The sequence below is a fragment of the Osmia bicornis genome, chromosome 11, assembly GCF_907164935.1.
Source record: "Osmia bicornis bicornis chromosome 11, iOsmBic2.1, whole genome shotgun sequence".
NCBI lineage: Eukaryota > Metazoa > Arthropoda > Insecta > Hymenoptera > Megachilidae > Osmia > Osmia bicornis.
Window position 1 is genome coordinate 2743907 of NC_060226.1, and position 23947 is coordinate 2767853.

Below are 23947 nucleotides of genomic sequence, written 5' to 3' on the forward strand. Positions count from 1 at the left end.
AGGAAACTGTTAGCTGTGGCGGCAGAGTCCTTAGTCTCCACTGAGACGCCGCACGGCGCAGTTGAACGCGCGAAATTTCGTGCTCGATCGTTGCGAATTAGCTTCCTGTGTGAAATTACGTTGTTATCGTTTGTGTGTTGATCACAAGTTTCTCGTGTCATCGGTGAACCGACCGAGGACATTGCAAAATGATGCACACAATGAGCGAACACACCGGAGGAACCGGAGGGTTCGGTGTCAGCGTTCTACCCTTTGACGGAATGGGTTTGTTCGAGCAACAGCGTCCAAGGTTTCTCTTCAAGATGCCTCGAGTGGTTCCTGATCAAAAGGCAAAGTTCGAGACAGAGGAACTGTTCAGGAGATTGAGCAGAGAAAGTGAAGTAAGTCAATAAAATTGTGTCTTTTTATTTATTTAATCGAACAGAAGGAGGTTTTTAATTACACCATCCCCTACATTTTCTACGTAAGACTATAATTTTTTGTACATGCTTTAAAGAACATATGTAGATTAAACTCTGATATTAAGGTGGGAGGGCAACATTTGGTTCTTGTTTTAATCCTCTGTGAATCCGTGTAACTCTGAAGTAACATATCAAATTTGTGACTTATAAGTAGATAATTAAATTATAGAGTAACGGAGCGAATACTGTACTTCAGAGTTTAATATCCATTCAAGCAAACACTGAAATTTCGGGCTATAGAGGATTAATTTTTGCTTTTTTTTGCCAATGTGTATAATTTCCAAAATAAAATCGTTCATGTTTCCAATGACCATACCCTCAGGTTTATTTACATTACCCAGGGTATACAAATGCCGTCACGCAAGGGATTCAGTCGACACTCGGCATTCTGTTATGATAGATCGCTTCATAACATCGTTCTCTTTCCAACCTTTTACTGTTCGATATTCGGAAGACGTTATTTCCATTTATGATTCATCGAATCTCTTGGAAAGGTGATACATAAAAGTTTTTTCCATTGCTTTTCTACAGGTCAGATATACTGGTTACCGAGACAGACCAGTCGAGGAACGTCAGGTACGCTTTCAAAATGGTTGTCGAGATGGTTACACGGAGATCGCGTTCGCAGCAACCGGTACAAACCTTCAACTCGTTTTCGGCAACGCATCCGGGAACTACGCCGGTGACATCAACGACTGCGATTTTGAGAAAGAGCGCGGCAAGGTGAGCAAAAGTTTTCTTTTTCGAATGGTAAATCCCAGATGTATCGAGATCTTCGAATGTTCGCGAAAAAAATTCCAGGAAAAATTGCGAAATGATATTTCCGGATTGAAAAGATTTAGAATGGTAGTTAACGGTTGCAATGCTAATTGGACGATCACGGTTGGGCAAATAGGAAGGTCGTTAAACGGGTCGGTCCGGACGGGACGTCTAGTTTTTCGTGTCCTTGGCATCGTATGTCCCAGGACGTAGCCGTCGCCCCCACGAGCAATTTAGTATCCGTTTCTACCTCTCGAACAATGGTGTCACCGTGTCACACTTCTCGTTGGAACGAGACGCATCCGGTCCCAAAATTTCTCTCTCTGCGGGGGGTTAAGTAAGCTCATTAACGTACGATCGCACAGAAAGTCGATTCTATTAATAAAAGCTTTGCAAAAAGGCGATTCTTTGTATCGTCAGTCTTCATCGTATCATGTTTCCGCGATGTCTGGTTAAAGGTCCTTCACAGGACTCGATATCCTTGTACGCCGGCGCCGGCAGAGGGGCGACGTCTCGACGTCGCCATCGCGATCGATAGGAGCGTCTCGGATCCGCCATTTTCTACGCAACGCGTTCCAGAATTCGCAAACGCTTTTCGATCACCTTTTTTTAATTTCAAACTCTGTTTACAAATGTGGTAATCTTGTCTGTAATGAAAACACGATTGGTATTTAGAAATCGTTTAAAAGTGTTTAGGGTGTTTCGAAGATCCGGAGATCCTCCATTAGCAGCTACTAGAGCCAATTAGTGCGTCTCGAAATCCGTCAAACAAGTTTAGAGCCGGTGCCAGATGCCCGAAGGCTTCACTAGTCACCCGGTATAATAATGGCTCATAAATCTTTCTCTGTCTCTGTTGGGATCCTCCGAAGGGTGAACCAAAAGTCCTTTGCTACGGTCCTCCGGCACTTTTCAGCTTGAAAAGCACCGGACTTTGTATTTTAGGGCTTCTTTTAGAGAACTGTAAATCCTATATACATTGTATAATATTTACATTGATTCGCTTTCGATTCTGTTCGCTGCTAATTTTGTAATAATACCGATCCGATCCCTCCAAATCTCATTTATATTTCGAACGATTCATTGAGAGCATTCTAGATTCGCGTAGCTATCACAGAGAGTCGCGCTAACGATTCATTATTTTTCAACTGGTAGAAAAGAGTAGAGTGGTTCTGGTTGTTTACACGACGACCCGCGGCCAGCGTTTTGTTTTAATCGACAATGAACGATGGAAAGAGACGAAATAAAAAGGCGACGTGTGCATGGCCTGCACGTGTCTCACGGTATTGTCCTGCTCGTTGTTCCCCGTAGAGAGGAAATAATTAAGGGAGAGATTCGCGAGCATGATAGAGCTCGATAAAGGACCTACCGACTAAATGAAAAGGGTGCACCCGCCGGCACCCGATGCTTTTCGACCATCTTATCGACATCATCTTCGACTCCTTATGCCTGCTCTTTCTTGCTCTTTCTTCGTTAATTTCGATAGAGATTAGCCTTTTAATTAAAGGTTAATGAATTTGATATGGACAAAAAATATTATCTCACATAGAAATGAACTTTATAGAATAGAAGGAAACGAATAACTAAATAACTTTCATGTTTGCATTTGCTGCAGTAGACAAAGAGACCCGTTTGAAAGAAAGACAAAAGATGCCCTGACAAACTGACCGTATGTCCTTTCCGTCAGGATCACCGTTGACGAATGTTCTGGCCCATTGTGCCGGACTCGTATCGCAAAAAGGCAGCGTAGCAACACGCCTACCGAAAAAACAATAGAACCGTCGAAATAGCCGGTCGTTTGTCTCGTTGCATTTCACCCCTTTCCCGATTTTTCACCCCTTTAGTTCCACCAGGTCTCGACGTTACATCTTGTTTTTTTTCCTCTCATTTTACCCTCCTCTCTTCTATGTCCTTCTCGCTTCGACTCGCGACATGCAAATACGTTAACGAAAGGGTTGCGCGCGTTACAATTTTAAATATCACCGGCTATTATACACGCGATAATGGGTCACGCCCCTGGCGGACCAGAAAGAGAGAGGTGTGAAATGGATTTTTTGATGCTTTTTCTTGTCGCGTCGAAGCTGTTTCCCGCGTGAGAACCACGTTGGAAATAGATTGTCTCTTTAGCTTCTTGCTCCTTTTTTTTATGCCTAGGAGGTTTTATCCATTTGGTAATTAGCTGCTAATTAATACCGAGATCGAAGGCTTCTTCTTCTTCATGACGAGTTAATTTGTAATTAATCTTTTTTAGTTATGCTTACCATTTATGTAATCGTTGAATTGTTGATCGAATGGTGAAATGGTAATTCTACCTTACTCGAGAACCGCGTGCACAGCATACGTCCTTCGAGACTGCAAATTTCAGCGTACTTCCCCATTACGTGTCACGCGACGCTACGCGAATCATTCGATGATTTGTACGCAACACATGAAATTCTATAGTATCTCATTGACGTCAATCCGTCTACTTTGGAGGCTTGAACGACCAAGTTCCGCGGAAATGAGAATTTTCATTCGATTTTCCACGAAACGAACTATAAATTCGAAAACGTTGATCTAGAAGTTCTCTATTTGAAAAAAGGCGACAAACGATTCGATTATCGAGTCGATCGAGGTACCGGCGATTCCCGTGGCTCAATTATGATTTCACAAAGAGCATCATGCTGGGAGGTTACATTGTTACGTCGCGTCGACAACCAGCTGTAAGTTTCGATGGAAAAAAGAAGAGAAAAAGGGACGAGGCTGGTAACTGATTTCTCTTTCGACGCCTTCCCGTTTCAGGGTGTTCCGCTATTTCATTATTTGTAGCTCAAAATAACTGTTTTGTTAAATTATCGAAAAAGCAGAAATATAATGTAATGTGTTTCTTCAGCCCCGGATGGCGGACCATAGAGAGAGCGACAATTTCAATTTAATTTTATGTCTCATGTTATTTTCTTTTGTTTAAAAATTATACATTTAATTTTATATCCTTGTATATGTTTTGTAAATATGTAATCATCTTTTGTAACCCGAATATCTTTTGTTCCAAATAGAATTATAGAAAAATCGACTGGTTTTCCAGGGTCAGCTTAGATTCTGTAACAGTTCCTAAAGCACACAACGCGACCGGAAACGGGACCATTTGCCAGGAAATAAAATAACCCTCTTGAACCGGGCCAAGATAATTGCTCGTTTCGACTTTTTCGAAGAGCCGACGGTTCGGCCCTTCTCCCTTTCCGTTCCCTCTCGCCTCGCGTAAATTGTTGCCCGGTCAACGTCGTGTTCAGACCCGTAAAAACGAGCAGCTTTTAATGAGTTCGACAAAAAACTATTATATAAACGTTGAAATAACCTACAAACCCCTCTCACAGTTTTTCTTTTTTTTAAATTTATCAAGAATTAGTATCGAAAGCGGTAATAGAATATCGCCCGAAGATGAATGTCGAGTTCGCAATTTCGTTTCTCCTCGGAGCTTGTACCTTCCAATCTGCGTAATCGTTCTCTGAAAATAAGAAACGTTTACGGAGCTGCGAGTGGGCCGAGGGAGAGGAAACATGATTGAAAGTTGAAGGTGGATCGTCGGGCTTAATAGACCCCGTTGCATCGACATCACGAGCATCGTCGAGGGTTGGAGAAGCAGCAGAAAAAAGCTTGTAGCCTGAAGAACATCGGAGACTTATTGCAATTTAGAATTGAAAATTCTTTAGTTTGCTGCTTCGAATATTAACACGTTGAATGCCGAGCATCGCAAATTACACGCACCCCAATAATTAAAAGAAAACGGTAGAAAAATATTGTTATTATACTAATAATGTAAGGTACCAAATTGACATCTGAAATTTGAAAATTAATTATTCCTATTCTTAATAATTACAGCTTTAATATGTCTCATAAAAAATGCCTATTTTCACTGCGGCAGTCTCCTCTCTAAGTCTCGTAATGAAAAAAATGGACTTTCTCTACTTTCAGGTGCACCTTAGGTCGCGCCTGATCATGAACGGGGTGTGCGTATTATGGCGAGGATGGATCGACCTGGAGCGACTGGACGGTGTCGGGTGTCTGGAATACGACGAGAAACGTGCCGCCGAAGAGGATGCTCTCCTTCGCGATCAATTGGAACGGTACAAGCAACGCGTTCGCGATTTCGACGAGAAGCAAAGAGCGTACAGAAGCGGCGCCGCTCAGCCGCCTCACTTGAACCACCACCATCATCACCATCATCACCATCACGGTCATCACGGACACCACGTGACCGGAACCGGAACTGGAACGCCGAGCACGATCGAGCCACATTTGACCCATCGACAGGATTCCGAGATGGAAGTGAGACAAAGAGTTTACTGAGGCAGTGAAAACTCTCGGAACTTTTTTCAGTTTCGACTGCTTCCTAATCACCTTCGAGCCGTTCACGAGCTGGCTGGAGGAAGCCACGAGAGAATCGCCGAGAGGAATCTCGACGAGGTTGCTGAAAGATTCAGGTCGTTCGGAGAGTAGTTCTTTCGGGTGCTTTTAGGACTTTCTTTTCGAACCTCTCTTGAGAAATTGTGTGAGTTGCAGTTACAGATAACTGCTCATGGTTGAATTAGGAATCTTGGACGATACAAGGTTTATGACAAATTTTGATTTTGATAATTGGTAATTATGTTGATTTTGCGTAATCGAGAAGGATTCATTATTTTCTCCAACCCCAAAGGCATGCTTGGAATTATTCGTCAGATTTCTCTGCCCATTAAAACGTATCATCCCCGACGACGACGAGTTTTATAATCCTACAAATACGTGTAAGGTATCCTCGAGATTAGGCTAGGTTTTAAGTTAAGCAGTTGGAATCGTTCAACGAGGACACGCGATAGATCTCTTCGAGCAGCAGCGACGAGGATCGTTTCTCTGCAAGGTGTTTGCTTTTGGACGAGATATTACGTTCTTTTTGTTCTTTGTATCAACTTTCTTTCAGGTACGGAGTAAGGGTGGAATAAGGTAAGAATGGACTTGAATGAAAACTCAGTCTAATTTGTTTCAGCTTGTTTAAAATACTTCTTTTTTATTATTGAAAATGATTCAGCTAACAAGTTGATAACAAATTACATATAATTCAAGTCTGTTCTCATCGAAATTATTGATTTGATCGTATATATACGTCCACGAAAGAAACGCGAGTTTGTCACTAACGAGACAGGAAATTGAAAAAGATAATTCATGAAAATAGTTACGTATATATACGATTTATCGCATAAATGAAACGGGGAATGTATTGCGTATGAGAGTTTTTCAGAAAGGGAAACGTGACGTGATTTCGAGCAATGACGTCAGTGTCCGGCGAGAGTAACGATGATTCACGAGAATGCATACGGAATTCCGTGAAATCGTCTACCGAGTTTTTTCGTTTCGTTTTTAGCACGGCTGACGATCTTTCTGTTGCATTGTACATATCTGTAAAGAGTTAGGTTAATTTAATAGCGGCCTCCGAGCTTCTTAGCGTGAATCACATCCGGGAAAAAGCCCATAGTATGTGGAAATCACGCTCCATCGATCTTCGCCGCACCGATTGTATAAAGCTGTTTATCGATTAAATATCATTTCCGTCGAATAACAAATGAAAATGAATTCCCTCCGTTTGAACATCCTCGTATTCCTTCTTTCATCAAAATTTCAAGCAAAGTACTCCACTTTGCGTTCAGAATATCCTGATTTATTTCTCACCGACGTTATCGTTGTCGTTTAAGAAATATTTTATTTTGGATAGGAGAATAGAGAATGGGAAGGCACGTGTTTCTGATTCTACACAAGATACTCAAAGTAGCGGGAATAGCATGGTTGATTAATGTTCTGTGAAAAGGTGACGAAACAGTTTCTATTCGAGACCGTGAACCTATTCTCGCATTGTCGTTTCACCGGTCAATGGAGACTGACTTAAATACGATTTCCCAAAGGGTTTCACGAAAACCATTTAACACTAGATCTACCAAGGGGGGTCAAAATGACTTGTTTGGCATTTCTTATAATCGTTATTCATTTTCAATAAATTTTTTCTAAAATTTTGTATCATTTTTTCTAAAATATGCAAATAACTAATTCTTTATAACTTTAATTCTTTATTCTTTCGAGATAAGTCATTTTGACCCCGAACGTAGGTAAACTAGTGATTTTTGAAGTTTCTCATATTATTTTTCTATAGTTCAAATACATTGTATAAAATTACCATAAGAGACATAATGACTTATTAATTTGAAAAACAAGTCATTTTGACCCCTCCGGTATACGTCAATCACCGGTTGTTCTAGTATTAAAAAATGTCCCACACTTTTAGTAAATTCGTAATTTTATCGAAGCATATAATCATCGTCGATTCGATGATTATTCTAAAAATTAAAAAAAAAGGTTTCCCTTCAACTCGATCGAACGATCGAAGAAATCACGAGCGATTTTCGACTACGGTGTGCGCGCATGCACACGTACAAACGCCTCGCGTATTTACAGAGCAAAGGGGAGCTACATCAGGGGGTTATTTTCTGGAATAATGCCGTGGGCGTTCGAGCGTTGAAACACAACGGTATCGTGGCAGTTGATCCTATCAAATGGGAATCGGCCGTGATCCGCCCCGGTAAATCTGCTTTTATTGTTTCAATTTAAACGCGTCGTAGATCGACATCGAATTCCTGAACATCAAATTGAATTTCGATATTTTATAATACATAGTTTCGAAGGTTGAAAGTGTGCGAGGAAAAGCGGAATAATTAGACGGCCATTGACTCTCGATGTAAGACGATAATGGGAACGTTGGAATTCTTATAAGAAGCCATATTTGCGGGGAAACGATACGGGGGAACAAGAACCCTTGCCATTTCCCACGAACAGTTCCTCGAGATGCCCGCGAAAGTAACGGATACTTGGATCGCGCCTTCGAAATTCCGATTTTCAGAATTTCTACATCGAAATTCTCCATTAGGGAAGCTTCGTTTCAGAAGCGATTGTACGTTAATAGCGTCGATATAATTTATTGGCCTGACTTTTCGCTGCATTATGCAAAATCCTGACACGGTACCCCGACGGTGGCACGGGACACTCGAGAGAAAAAAGACGCCGGGGGCAGGAGTCATCAATTACGATTGGAAATAAATCGAAGGCAGATGCGACGAGTACCTAACAGGCCCTTCCTGCTGCCTCGTCGACCTCTCGCCCTTCGACCCCCTACCGACAATACGACTCTGTTTTCAACAAATACAAAACGATACACGAGCACGACCACCCCCTTGCGTTCCGCGTTACAACCCTCCTCGAATTCCTCGAGGATACTTCACCTTTCTCTGCCGAATATGTTTCGGAAAATTTCCAAAAGCTGTCGTCAAACATACGAGTATCTCACTGGATTTATTTCTCAAGTGTTTTCTCTACCTGTTGACTGTTTGTAATCCGCAGGGTTTTTCGACATAATTTTCTTTTATCGTCATTTTCAAAGGAAACGCGTGGTTCCTGTGCTCCCTTTTTCGACATCTTAATAAAGACCTCGACGATTTCGTGATAAGTGTTTAAAACAGAATACCTCGTTTAAAATTGGACCAAATTATTCCAATAGGAATAATTAATTTGTCGTTTTAAAAAATTACAATTTATTGAAATCATGAAAGAAAATCGTGAAGGGTAATTTTTCATCTTCTTTATGTGAGCTTCTGAAAAAACCTCAAGTCATTAGGTCCAATTTTAAATGAGCTATTCTGTTTTAAACAGTGTCCAAACATTTTTTACACTGTATAACGAGGCACGATATCGTTTATCAGTAAACCACAGGAAGTTAGGCGCGAGCCGAGCGATAAGCATCCTTCACAGAGAACGTGAGAAAACAATTCCTTTACAAATTTTTCTTTCACAGTTAAATTAATTTTTTTTATTGAAAGCCTTTTTTGGCAACTAAATCAAGTCCATCGAGTCGAGAATCTAATTTCGTGCACAAAGCATTCGAGGCACGCTTTTTCCCTAAACACGAGAACTTGAAGAATCAGCCGTAAGGCACGAATCGAGCTCCTCTTTCAATCTCTACTTTTCACGCGCGTTACGTGGCGCGTGTTTTGACAGAAACGCATCTGCTCGGCTCCGTTTCTCTTTTTCGAGACGAGATTCATCCAACGAGGACCCTCGAATGAGAGACGGTGGTCGTTGAAGCGGAACTCGATCCGTTGTTGAAGAGAGGATCCGTCTGGAGGATTTGTAATCTTCTAATGATACGTCGCAGGTTGAAGATTACCGTGGCGGTCGCTTTGAGAGTGATTCCAATTTTTTCTTTTTTAAGAATCATTTCTCTTGCTATCCATGGAGTTACGTAAACGATTCGATCCTTTGTTTCGAGGACAATTTTTGGACACTCGATCGATTAATTTTGAAATATCATAAAATAGGAAACTAGCAAAGTTTCACTGCCACCTAGACCGATTTTCAAAAATCCTTCCCTGTTTGATCGTAACGTCAATATCGTCACGATCTCTTAACGCGATTGCTCGTTTCATTGCTTCTATCGCTTTACAACGAGCACATATGCCCGCATGCCTGATGCTCGACCCGAATGAGTTTCAAACACGTCGAACGAGTTAGCTCTTGTTCCACGTGGTGGGTCCTCGTAAAACACAGAAGGTAGCATGTCGCAAACAGTCGTCCGTCGAAACGATCGTTTTACGAAGTCCATCAAAAAGCTCTGTAGACTTCCCGAATATTCAAGATTTCTAAATTTATTTCAACCTCTGATACTTTACTCCTTCAATCTCTTCGTCCATTAATCACGATCCTTCATGCTTCTTACAGGATTAGTCTCTCTAATACACCGTGAAAGTTTAAAAAAGAAAATGTGAAGCGAATGGTGGGAACCAGAGAGAAAATGTGTTTTATCCCCGCGTAAACATTCTTCTTCATTCGCGTCGTAATTTGAAAACCCGGACGGACACTTTTACCCGCCTTAACGTTGAAATGAACCTCGCCGGTCCACGTGGGCGCGTTCGCATGCTCTCGGGATCCACGTCCCGTCGAGTTTTGTGTGCCAACAAGCTAAATGCGTTTCACGGATGGCCGCCTTCGATCAATGCGATCACTACCGGCTCGATTCGGCGAGTGCGTGCACTCGTAAGAACTTGTTCGTTCGAGCGGACAGAGACTAGTCGACGAGGATACTTGCTCGTTTTCACCTTCCCGGTGGGCGTCCGTCGGGGGGCAAGCGTTTCCTCGACTGCCAAGATAGCAACGCTATTTTATTGAGTGTCTTTAATCATCGTATTAATCGATTTGCAGAGTAATTTATTAATTTTCAGCGCTGTCGCTCGACTGGCAAGAGAAAATCGCGCAGAGAAAAAAATAAAGGATTCCAAATTTTTTAAGCTTCTATAGATTTAAAACAACACTGGTAATTTGTAAAAATTTTCTGTTACAAGTTCCGAGTAACATACCGTGAACGGGAGGCTCGTTAGTACCGCACGGAAGCACCTGCCCTGGCGATATCATAATTTATTAGAATAGGAGGGTAACGATTAGGTAATAAATAGCAGGAGAGGGTCATCCAGACCGTTCCATCCTTCTTCCTCTCTTTTCTACTCTTCCCGCGCCACGATTCGGGGGAGTGAATTAATAAAAAGACCCCTGGCTGCTCCTCGCCGCACAGATGTGGCCCCTCCGCGAATGGGGTGTTTCTTTTATTTTTATTGCTAAGGGTTAATAGAATAGTTTGCATTCTCTGAATGTCAGATTACAAAGGTATATTACTGTACTCTCCGTCTCCGTCGCTCTTTCTTCCGAATCACCCTGTTTTATTTCTTTAAACAGAAATCGTCCGAATCGAAGATGTTGGACGGTTTCAGGGTTGATTAATAACCTAACACTTCTGCGACACGGGGATGATGAGACTTTTTACAGAGATACCTCGACGGGGATGGGACAAGAGGGGTGAACAGAGTCTCTCCGCGTGAGATCGCAAATTCAAAAATCCCTGCGCCCATTAATCCTCCCTTTCCTCCGTGTCATTCTACGGAAAGGAAACGTTTAAACGAGTTCTAAACGCGTTGACGCAACCCGGACTTCTTAAACAACCCCTGCAAAGTTTCATCGAAATTACCAAATGTTGTAGCTTTTTAAGGATGAACGTTTCGAACGAATTTCACGGAGTCGTCGTGAAATCGACCGGAAGTCCTCTGGTTGCTCAATTTTCCGCAACGACACCGTCACCTGGTTAGCTCGACACCGAGGCGTAAAGGGTTGCCCAGTCGATCGGAAGAATCGAAGGGGTGAGAAAAGAGTATTCGTCTTCGAACCCCTTAACCATCGAAAATTTCGGATAAAAGGCGAAGAATTTTTCTACCGTTCTCAATTTTTCCATTCGTTCCATCGTTGTAAGTTTATCGAGGAAGAAAATCATCGAATTTTCAATTCCCCGATCAACCCTATTTGCAAAATTAACCCGCTTTTTTTTTCTTTACACCGGGAGGAATAAATTACCACCCTTGGCGTGTTTCGTTCCGTTCACCTGCGACGAGCAATTACATGAGCGTCACATGGCGAACGTTTCGCCCGGCGTATTTAAATCACGCCCCCGGTTAAATGCAAAACAAGAAGAAGGGCGTTGAAATGGTCGCGAGAAAACCATAAATCAAGATATAAGCGCACGTGCGACCACTCGACGTGCGAAACCGAAGGAAAACTATTAACCCCGTTACACGGATCCCTTTCAATTTTAATGGGTCCGATTTGCGATGAACTTTGCATACGACGTGTTAATGATGAAATTTCGAAAAACAGAGTAGAAAGATAAAGCGGACAGGTTTATTAGGATACCAAGGGGTGGATGTTATTACACGGTCGCATATTTACGAGGTTGTACCAAGCCGTGATTAGCATGTCACCTAATTCGGCGTATCCGGCGGACGAGTCCGCTCCTGGACATTTATTTAAATTTTACGCTCTTCCCCGGTGCAGATGCGCGAAGGGAGCTCGCCTCGCCAAGATCCGTGAAATCGCTCACCCTTTCGGGGACAAAGGAGCTCGTACGTTTGCTCTCTAATTGGCTCCTCGTGAATCCTTTGAGATATTCATTATTTTTATCATCCGATCTCTGAGAATGTTATTAAAAAAAAAAATTCTGAAATTCGATATTGGAATTGTTGAATGTCCTCGCGAATACGACTAACAGCGTGGTTCGTTTAATCGAATACGTTCATCGGATGAACCACCCTCAATGAGATAGCGTTGAAAATCTCAAGGATTCCGAGCGATCCAGCACCCTCGATACCGCGGGGCTTACTCTCGCATACTCAGGTGTCCGCTCCCATAGTCCTGATCCAGTGCCCAGGGATGTTTAAGTGTTTGACGTTCGCATTACCAGGAAATCCACTCGTCTACCTCGAAGACCATCGGAGGAAGAAGAATCACGCGCGATATAGATGAATAACGAAGCTCTGGTAAACAAGCAGCGATGAATAGAATATTTCGAAAATCTGAACAAGAGATGAATACTTCTTCAAAGTATATGTAATGTATGTTGAGATCTTTCGTACACTGCTAGTTTATATAGAATTACATTATACACTGGTGGAATTAATTCTGGACACTTTGAATAAAAATATTCTTTATTTCTTATTTGTGCAGAAAATGTTTATTCTGCTATGCTAAATTGATACCGTAATATTTTTATTGTAATCTGTAAAAAATTATTTTAAAAAATCTAAACTGTGTTTAAATCTCAACCTCCTTTGATGTGTTGAAATTTTAATTTTTATTATGTATTAAAAGTTTGCATGTAAATGGTGTTTTCACTGATTTTTTTATATAAACGACGCCTTAAAATTAGAAAACAGTGATTAGAATATAAAATATAAATGATTATTATATTAAGTAAAAATTTAAAAGTGTCCAGAATTAATTCTACTAGTGTATTTCTTACTTTTTAAAGAAAAGAGTCAACAACTGTATACGTTCATCAATTATTTCATAAAAAAACTAGCTGCGAAAGAGAAGAGAGAAATAAATATCGTGGATCGCAGAGCAATCCCCGTGAAAAAAAATAAAAGTAGAAAGACGACATCGAAGTTCACGGGACCCTCATATGAAATCCACGCACGGCTTATCCCGGCTTATTCCAGCTTATCCCAATCATTTCTACCCTGTTCCTCTCCTTCCTGGTGCCAATTACGTCAAATCAACGTCACGGGACAATAAGTACGTAGGACGCGTGCGTATTGCAGGTAGCAAGACGTCGAAGGTGAGCGAACGAACACACGAGGGGTGGTGGCCCTTTTTTAATTTCCTGCTTCTCACCCATGGATCGAGAATTTAAAAGGAATTAAAATCACCGGAGATGATTAAATTTTATTTTACTTGTAATCGAGATTGCAACTTATCGAGAAATTGATTTATGCAAATTAGCATGGAATCGTTTGCAAATTGATAGCGATCTCTGCGAAAGTTTTCGGAGTTAAGCATCGATACGGAGACTTTAAACAAGCTCCCTTGGCGTATCGAAATCGTATTCAAAGCGAGCAGAACGATTTGCATATCGCCGTGTCACGAGCGACCCTTGTTCTACGCCAGCCAAGGAACATCTGCATCATAAAGAACGCGGTGCAAAGTGGATTACCGTAATGGATAGCTCGCGATCGGGCTCACGATACCGTAATCGTCGATCTGTTCAGCCAGTGTGAAACGACATACGTTTCTCAGATATTTCACTAAACGAAATCTTCTTAAATCCCCGCTCGCTTCTACCCAACTTCTCAATTATCAAAATAGAAAAATTGAATTATAGATCCTATAATTATGCAACCCTCGGAATCGTCCTCTTCTTCAGCTTTAAGAACCCATTTCTCCAAGTACAAATCAAACACCGGTTCAATTCCAAACGGCAAACAATACGTACGCACATTGTTCGTCGAAAATCAAAAGTAGAAAGAACCGTCGATGAGGGTCATAGTTGCGTATCCTTTTGCACCGGGCACCATACGAATCTAATTGGCACTAATTTCCCGGACCTGTTCCAACTACGGGAGAAACGCAAACAAGGAACAACACAGGGATACGCTCGATCGCTCGTACAATATTGACCCTCGTCGGGTGTTACGAAAGAGAGAGAGAAACGAACGAATGGAACATAATACCTCCACCCCCGCATGGCAAACGAACTGCCAAAGCGTTCCATTCATTCCGCTAGGGAACCACCATGAGTATTGACAGCCGGTCATTAGAAGCACCGATGAAATACAGACCTGCCTGTCCATCGTGTACTTACACACGTTTCTACAGGATCTCTTCAAAGCAGTGCCCACTGGACGATTAGAGATCAATGATTTCAAGAATTCATCATGTGCTAAATGGTAATACTTCGGGTAATGGTTGCGAATTTATTTGGACGAATTTTCAGGGTTCCACTCGATCATTACCCGAAATTTTGTACGCACCTCCGTTTTTGGATTGAAATTAAAAGCAGCAGCTTTGAAGCATTCTGTAGCGAACCACCCACGCCCGGTAGCCCATTGCGGACCCGCTCGATCGGACCGTAACCCCCGTAACGCGATACGCTGTACAGCTACCTGAGCCCCCGAATTTATACGTTCGTCGAACGTCTCTTCCCGTCCATGGAACGGTTCGGGGCTCACGGGAAACGTCAGCCTGCCTTTTCGACTCTTGACTTTGACTGACATCCGTATTGGCCGGATCGAAAGGTTGCTTCGACGGGACAGTCGCGAGATTGGACGTTCACGGGGGTTTATCGTGCTCCTAGTCCCATCTGCTTGAATTTCGAACGAAGGGTGGAAATCAGATTGTTGATTATAATACGGGAATTAGAGGAAAAATAACCTATTGTCGTCGTCTAAGGATTATTAGACAGATATGTCTACTTAAGAAATTCTTGAATGTTACATTTTTATTTATAAAGATCGAACCGCATTCCAACGTAAAGGGATAGGGATTCAGGGTCGAAGCTGAAGCTTCCTGAATGCACCGTGTCAGGATAATAGAGACGTCGACGCTTTTCACGTACGTGACGTGTAATTAAACGCAGTCGCAACGATTCTAAGAGTCGCGTGGATCCTAGATCCCCCGTGATGCTGGCAATTACCGAGGGCTTAGGACACCGGAGGGCTAAGGTCGGCCCGTTCACAGAGGAAACCGCCCCCCCGTCCACCACCCCCTGCTGCAACTGAATGCCCGTCGATCCAGCCGGCGACACGTGTCCCACTGCTCCCGAAATATTCATATCCTGCCTCTGAAAATACGTGTCCGGAATGGTTCGTGAGTATGTATAATAATGCAAAAATTTCTAGGGTAGAGATGAAGAAATCGAATCGATGAGATTCTATTTTTTTTTTTAATGTGATAGTTTAAGACTCAGGGGTTTATGATTCATGTTACACGCAATGATTACTGACGTTTAGCTTCTCTATGACGGCTCATTGAATATGAGGTTTCTACTGGTGCACCGTCATGCTTAGTATCGGATTATGGCCACTCGACTATGACCATCCTCGCCTTGCTGCACCCGCAACGACCACTCGCAAAATTTAATATCATTATAATTCAATGAGAAATTGCAAAATTTCAGTACTGCCTATTTGAAATTTTTCTCTTTTTGCAAGAGAAAATGCAATTCGTAAAGTTAACGGTGCACGTCCGGATGAACGTTCGAGAGCCATCTCCGATTGTCTTTGCGGTCTCTTCGAGCCCGCGAATATTCCAACAGCGACCACAGAATTCTGACCACACGATCGTGATGTTTCGCTCTTTTTTAGTCCCTCCAGACTGGCGGGATGCAAAACATTATACAACCACGTATTGCGAAATATTCTTCGGTTTCTCTCTCTTTCTTCCTTTCTTCAAAGCAAAGTGCTTTTAGAAATTTCATACCCGAATCGTTATTTGTATTAAAATTTTGCATCTGACGCTAAGAAATATAGAGGTTCACGTTTGTAAAAGAGCAACGAGGAAGGCTCTTTTTCCTCCTTTACCGTTTTATAATCTGCGAACAAGAATACCGAAAGGGGTGCCCTTATTGTACGACATAATTTACTGTCTGCAAACAGACGGGGCGTCGATGTAAAACATGTGCAAACACGGCTCGGATTATACCCGATGCAACGTCCTTCTCTCGTTTTCTCGGTGTCGTTTTCGATTGAATGCCCGTGGAATAGGGATTTATTTCGAGCCGTGTAAAATGACTCGAGTTGAATTGAGTCGTATACCTACTCGTTGCAAGAGAAAGGCGTGTTGATAGAGGCTGTTCCTTTTTACTAACTGTTCAAAGAACCAGTCTCTGTGAAACGATCTAGCTTTTCAATTTCTTTGATATAAAATAGTACACGATATTCAGTATACTCTTGGCTGGTTTTAGATCGCCTAATCATTCATTAAAAAATTAATGCAAAGGGTTAGGATCGATTCTGGACGGCGGACCATGGGGAGAGCCCTGTTTTTAATTTAATTCGGTACTTTATATTATTTTCATTTTCTACATTTTACACTGTACACATATGTTTTATAAGTTTTGGGTCTCAATTGACCCAGACTCGGCTGTTGAAGGATTAATCGAGAAAATTGCTAGCTTGAAAATAATTTCGCGAGAAGAGCAACGATCGATACCCTGTTCGCCGAGTCTCCTCTTCGTCTCCTCCCTGGTATCCATGGAGATATAGCAATGGCCGACGAAGGACGTCGCGGCGCCTGCGTCCGCGTTCGTTGTAATTGAATTTTCGGCTCGACCCACCGAGAAAAAAAACAGGGACGCCTACTCTTCTTTCATTTACGTCCTAACGAAGGTACTCTAGATAAATCCTTTCTCGTTTCTTAAAAATGTCCATAATGGCAACTGTTCGCTCGGGAACGTTCCAACGATATTTGACGTTTCACACCCCATAATGGTAGGAGAGAGGCGCGAGTGCGTTCAGGAACATTAATAAAAATTTCACTGCTCGATGCCCACGGACTATGGATCCTCACGCGCTGGAAGAGCCAGGTAACTCTTTCGATCTGGAAAGGGCACCCCTGATCTTTCTGGGCCGTCGCTCAGCAGGACACCGTTGCGTTGCCTCCCCTTTTATTTTGATTTATTCGACGTTAACTCGCTTTGACACCCTTACACCCGTGCCTTTCAATAACACTTTCTATTCTTTCTATATATACTCTGTTGTAAAATAGAATCTTTCAATTATCAAGGAACTGTCCTTCACTTTCATCAAAGTGACATTTTACTACTTTATTAATTATTTTGATATATTGAAGGGAAATCTATTCTGATCTAAAGGGTTGGGGAAACAAAAATCGATCGGGAAGCGTGACGGCACTTTTTGCCGATAAAGATGGAAATTCGCGATGCACCCCAGTGGGAGCGGAAAGGGTAACACATGTCGATGCGACAGTTAAGATAGAAGGAACGATGGGGTTGGATTCGGCCGATTTTTACCCCAAAAGCGAGGTTTTGTGTCGCCGGGTCATAAATCAAGGGGCGTAAAATCAATTACCACTTATCGAACCCCGTGACACAAGAGAAATTCTGAACCTGTCGCTTCTACAAACCATTCTTTCTATCAAATAATAATAAAAAAGAAAGAAAATTGAGTTGTACGAAGTATACCAAATGAGTTTGTCCCTTTTTCTGAAAAACAACCCCCGATGCATTCTCTGAAATTCTTGCAATTTTGCGACCGATGATTGAAGAAATAAATCAAACGTTAACAATAGAAGATGGATCATTCGAAGGGATTTTGTCATTTTCAAAGGAAGCCGATCGTTTCGGACCTCTCCGGAGAGGATCTTCGATTTTTATCTTCCGTCAGCCGCATCGGATGCTTTCTTCTTTTTCTCCTTGAACTGCTCCAGCTCGAACGGATCGGTTCTAGTAAAAAGAAAGGAAGAAGAGGAGGGAAACGAAGCGTGGCGTCTCGAGATGATGCTCCATCGATTTCTACCGATTCCTTCGTGGTAAAACACGAGTCTTCTCGCTGTTCCCTGTCTCTCGATCGCTCTTCAGATTTCTGTTCCTCTGAGGAAGAATCTTACGCATAAAAATGTAACGGTGTTGCAAATATATATGCAACATGGGCGGTGATAATTGCGAAAAGGGGTGGACAAACGTATATTTAGAGCATCCACGTACAAGTCCATTATTACACGCTCTGGTAACCGAGGGCTGTTTGCCTTTCCCATGTACGGAATAATCCAGGATTCGGGGCCGACTTGTCGCACGTATCCCGAAACGGGTAAATAAACGACCTCCCGTCAGCCATCCTCTGGAATCGGCTTAAATTCACCGTCCAACTGACGTATTGACGTCGGAGACGTGTGAAAGGGGTGACATTTCGAATATTTCCCAAAACAGCTTCTCCAACGTTGAGGAGGACAAACTTTCTTGGAGAAAAATGAAACAAAATCAAGGAAGAATAAAAGATTCTTATTTCATAGCAAGGACGACAATGGAGGGAGATTCAGATATTACAAATCAATTCGAGGCTATAAATACAAAAGTACCGTCGGACGTCGTAGATCAAGAGGATCCTGTCGGCAAACAGGATAGCGTTACAGATTCCTTAAAGGAGATCCTAGGCTAGTGAATACCGGCGAACAGAAGGAGAGAGGGATAGAATGGGCTGAATCAGAGCCGGGTACGGAATCAGAGGATTAGCCGAGCTGAATACCTTCTCCGTGGTTTCCTTTCGCGTCCTTCCTGCTCCGAGCACCTTCCAAACTCGCAGGATCAAAAGGTGAACGGCCCAGAAAAGGAAACTAATCCGTACGATATATGTAGAACGGCGTTTCGCGTGTCTACCTTTTTTACTGCTCCCGTTTCGTCAAATCCTGACGGTGTTATGAGATCTGGATCGCGTGGGAGGGTCCTGTTTACACCTAGGTAATTTGGGATATTCTATGAGTCGTGAAATCGAGCACCCATTAACGGGGCAGGTCTACCTTCGCGTTGTTTAATGAAGAGGGGTTGGATTGGAAATTTTAGAATTCGGATTTCGGAATTTGAAGTATTAGAATTTTGGAATATTAATATTTGAAATGTGGAAATTTGGAATTTTGGGACGTTAAGGGCCCCATCCATACTTTTAGGGAAACCAGCTCTACCTCACCCCCTACCTATTTACACCACTGCTCTTCAAGCAATAATTGCAGTTTCAAGTCGTATCGATCACCGAAAAGGCGATCGCGAGGAGCTCCTCGTATGAATGAACAGGAAAGAGAAGCGATATGAAAGAGATTCTCAGAAAGGCGCTAACGCGAGCCGGGGTCTTTCGTGTCCTCTGAATGGACCTCGATGCGTCAACGTTACGTTTCAATCTTGCTGAGGGACGAAAGTGAGAGAGAGAGGAAAAATAAGAAACGGTTCGAAAAGTGTCCAGCAGGTAGAGAGAGGAGGTCCTTTTAATACCATTTCGTGCCATTTACACCTCGAGAAGCAAGTTCGGGTAGATCGAAGGGGGTTCCCTCCCTGTTGGATCTTAGCTGTCGTTCATTGTCGAATCCTGCCTATACACGATGGCCATTGACGAAAAACGACTTCCCGTCACGCCATTGCTCGCCAGCTCCTCTTCCTTTCATTGCTCTCACTTTCTCGAGACGTTGCTGCCGCTCTAAGGTGAATGGTAAATAAAAAAGGACCGTTTCTTGCTCGAGAAACATGATTTCTCAGCTACTGACCGGTGAACAGGTAGCTGGAACGATTGTCCCACTGGCTGAAATGAATTCCGCTCAATTTCTCGAATCAGCTTTGAAAATTTACGATGAAAACCTGGATTCTCTGCTGCCATTTTAACGGGTTCGATATTTCTGAGTCCCACGACATCAACCTTTCAACCGAAGACGACGAGTTGCCCTTTTGCTAAGTTACCTCCCTAATTAAATGATTCGGGTGTTGAACGAATAAATAATCCGAGGTGAAAGCACTCGACTTTGAACGAGCAATTTTTCGGAAACTCGTCAACGTGTCCGGTACGAATATGATCGATGGACATTCGTGATCCTTGATCCGTGTAATTCGCATGCGTAAAGAGGATACGAAAGGTCTCATTGTCCGGCTGTCGGTTTCTTTAACGACAGCTCTGACGGATCTGTCGGTGGTTTGCGCATTTTTCGAAAGCAAAATAACCGCTGTCTCTTTTCTTCATCGACGGGAAAATGGCTAGTGGCACGATTCCAGGCCGATGCAAATGTCGGTTCCGCTTCTGTTACGCGTTTCACTGGGAAGAACGCGACTTTTTGTATCATTGAAAAATACCGGGATGCAGGCATTGATTTGACGCGCAAGGGAGAGCTATGATTCGCCCGTGAACAACCGGATCATCGTTTCCAACCTTTGCCCTCTTTTATTTTCTTCCCCAGGTGCTCTTTTCCTCTCTTCTCTTCTCAACTGAGATCCCTTTGTTTGTTTGCTTCGCTAATAGTTGCGTCTCTGAATGGCTCACTTCCGCTTTTCGATTGGCCATCAAATATAAATTTACACATCTTATAAATATCACCTAAAATTTGTATAAAAAGACCGACTACTTTAGCGAGATTATCTTTTGAAATGAAAGATAAAAAAGAAATAGTACAAAGGACACGAAACAGAGTTTCGGTCGGGGAGCTCGTAAAATCGCGATCCCCGTCGGTCGAGTTTTTCGAGTCTAATGGAATATGATGTCAAGTTCGCTACGGCGCTTGCGCTGTAAATCTCGATGAATTATCGTCCTTTAAATGACTGTGAAATTAGCGGTTTAGCGAACCGTGGCTCGAGATTCTCTATGCGCCTCGTAACTGTCTTCTAGGTGCTAAATTTTCAGGCGAACCCTTCTCCTGGCTGATGCTCCTTTCATTGTCTTCCGTCTAACATAAAGTATCTATATTTTACACTGTTGAAAAATTTTCCCGCCAATTCGAATCAAGGCAACAGGCTGAAATAATGTTTCAATTCGCTTTGAAACACTGTTTTCGATTGAAAGACCGTTAATTCGTCGTCATTCTGTCGCGATTCAGCCCGTCAGCGGGATCGACGGGTGGTCCGTAAGGAGGGCCCAAAAGTGGAAGGGTTACCGGAGTGGCTACGCGGAGGTTCGCTCCGAATCGATGGGACCCAGCGTGACGCGAAAATAACCAAATGTCAACAGTGTCGCGCGTCAACGGGGTTCTTGATCGAATTACACGGGCGGGGGTAAATTTACAAGGTGCTTCCCGGGGCGCTGCCTTTTCTGTCGATTAAGTTCGCGCAGCTGCGTCGTCCACCGGAACGCGAAACTGTTTCGATTGAACTATGTAGTTGAAAAAAAAAGAAAAAAATGAAGGTGGAAATTTTAGTCCTTCCAAGCCATTCAACGAACGACACAGGGCGACACTGACCGCGCCTACTTCACTGGTAATTTTCGCTATCTCCCTAATTTCACGGACTGGACGTTGGTCAAGATTGACCCTATCTATTGGTGCGCACGTTCAATGAAGAAAATTACACAGTCCATTCAATCGGTTTGTTGCTCATTTTGCTCCACTATTATGAACTGAAATGATAAAATCCAAAATTTTCCTTACGATTGATCGTTGAACGCGATCGTTGCTCGAGTTCCAAATGAATGGAACCTCCGGCTAGGAGTCGTTAACTCGTTTTTAGACGAGTAATTTTAGAAGCTAGAGGATTTCTTTCCCGGTAGCGGACGGGAATGTCGCGGAAATCGGGCGTCGTTTCCCACAAGCGGAAGAAGCCGGGAGTTTAATCGGTTGCCTCGGGAGCACCAGCAGACATCAGAGACGTCTGGCAGAAGAAACAAACACGGTCGAGCTTACGACGCCTTTTATTATCAGCGTAAGCGCGGTTTTATTACGACGAAAAACTGTTTCGACCGGCCGGCGGGTGAACGGAGCAGAACGGAACCGACGCTTTGATTAGTGCCGACGCGACGCGTCCTCGCGGCTTCTGTCGACGAGACAAGGGAGGCATAATCGATCAAAATTCGCGTAGGCGTCTCCTCCGTTAGCCTGGGTTCGTTGCTCTCTTGGATTCCATAAAACGTTTCATCGTTTTTCATCTTCCAGTTTCTTTGACACGGTAGCATCAAAGAAATAATTTCAAGAAGCATTAATGACCCTGGAAAAATCATAGCCGGTTACCCTATAAATCCCGATACCGAGATTATTATAGGAAACCTCGGTTCTCCTTCGTCGAACGAAAAGAGTGCATGACGACGATCTTTTCATGAACCCGCCCCCGAGAGCAGAACGAATCGGAAGCGATTAAATTCTCCATCGCGAGTCACGCTCGTTGAAAAAGAAATAGGCTAAAATTCAATATAAAACGCGTAAGCCAAAGTTTCTCTATCCTTTCGTCCCTTCCGACCGAGAGAAGAAGACGGAGTTTGGAAACAGAGAAGATTTCCATGGGAGGGTGCATCACCTGGTAGGACCATCGATCACCGTGTACGAAGAAGGGTGCGAGGGAGGGTTTGAGCGAAAGGGACGAGTATCCACAATTTGTCCTCGTCACGTTGAACGGTACACTCGTAGACACGCGAAACGGTAGGGAAAGGGGTTGCGACGCAGCCGGTTATAACCTTGTTACGTCGACTATATATTATCTACGTCTACCTAACGTTAACGGGGAAGCTCCATTAACTCCTCGTCGCAGGATATTAACGTTTTGTATATTGTTCGGGGGTACACAGCCGTCGACGGGCGGGAAGAAAGGGCTCGTAAAGCGCAGCCGGTGTTCCTCACCACCCACGTGTGCGTCCTTTTCCCTTTTTCTTCTTGGTTTTCATATATGATATAAAAGAGGATTCAAATTTTCTAATTGTACTGAAAAATTATCGGCCAGCTCGTTGTCTGTTATAAATTCAAATGCAAACGAAAGGGTTTGTTTCACACCCTTCCGCGAGCTTTTCAACGGAGAGAGAAAAGAAGTTGTCAGGGCTCATCAAGTTAGCTGGCAATCTGAAGGGCCAGCTAGTCGCGGGTCGACATAAGGGCAGGCGATAAGCTGGTAGCCAGCTTTATTTCCCTAATTCTCATTTTAATCAGGCGATGCCGTGTTCGTGCCGGCTCCGGCATTGTCTTCGCACTTTTGTGCCACCGGGGGCTGAATAGACCCCTTCCGAAACTCGGTAATCAGCCGTTACGCGCCTTTCAATTACACCCACGTTGAACCGTTTAAATGGCAATGAGAGAGGGGGATAGCGCCGTCTTTGGATACTTTTTTTTCTCCATCGTTCGTAGTCGTTTGAATAAATTTTCGGTGTTACATTTTGGAAAGAGAAACCGATCGGGATCCATCGATCACTCGTTTGACTTTCCACGCATGCTAGATGCCGGAAATAGAAAATAGTCGATCCCTGTTTGCGCAAGCTGACCCTTCAGCACCTCTCCACGGAGGTTACCGAAGAGTTCTGAAGAGGTCCTCGAAGGATCGAGCGGCACAGATGTTTATTTTGACGCGACGAGCCACCTCAGGAGTCACGAGTCGAGTGAAGTGCCTTTTTACCATCCTATCGCCTTTACCCGCCCCGTGAAAATACTGAGGAAACGACTTAATTTTCTATTTAATGATTTATCTCTAATTCATATTTATTTTTAGGTGTCCTGAAGAAGAGGACACGACGAGCCACCTCAGGAATCACGAGTCGAGTGAAGTGCCTTTCTACGGCCTAATTTTCTATTTTATGATTTATTTCTAATTCATATTTATTTTTAGGTATCCTGAAGAAGAGGACGCGACGAGCCACCTCAGGAATCACGAGTCGAGTGAAGTGCCTTTCTACGGCTTAATTTTCTAT

General features: G+C 43.1%; 1 protein-coding gene across 1 annotated transcript; it reads left to right on the forward strand.

Annotated features, from left to right (window-relative positions):
• Positions 1-32: 32 nt before the first annotated feature.
• On the forward strand, positions 33-6900 carry LOC114877002 (protein big brother-like). Its single transcript, XM_029189048.2, has 3 exons — positions 33-380; positions 993-1184; positions 5169-6900. Exons 1-3 carry the CDS (start codon positions 189-191, stop codon positions 5541-5543), a joined length of 759 nt encoding a protein of 252 aa, XP_029044881.1. The 5' UTR covers positions 33-188; the 3' UTR covers positions 5544-6900.
• The last annotated feature ends 17047 nt before the right edge of the window (positions 6901-23947 follow it).

Bases quoted from the DNA above. Each gene is read 5' to 3' on its own strand.
- LOC114877002 (XM_029189048.2), top strand. From the start codon at position 189: ATGATGCACACAATGAGCGAACACACCGGAGGAACCGGAGGGTTCGGT. The intron at 381-992 runs GTAAGTCAATAA...GCTTTTCTACAG, and splicing joins GATTGAGCAGAGAAAGTGAA to GTCAGATATACTGGTTACCG. The intron at 1,185-5,168 runs GTGAGCAAAAGT...CTCTACTTTCAG, and splicing joins TTGAGAAAGAGCGCGGCAAG to GTGCACCTTAGGTCGCGCCT.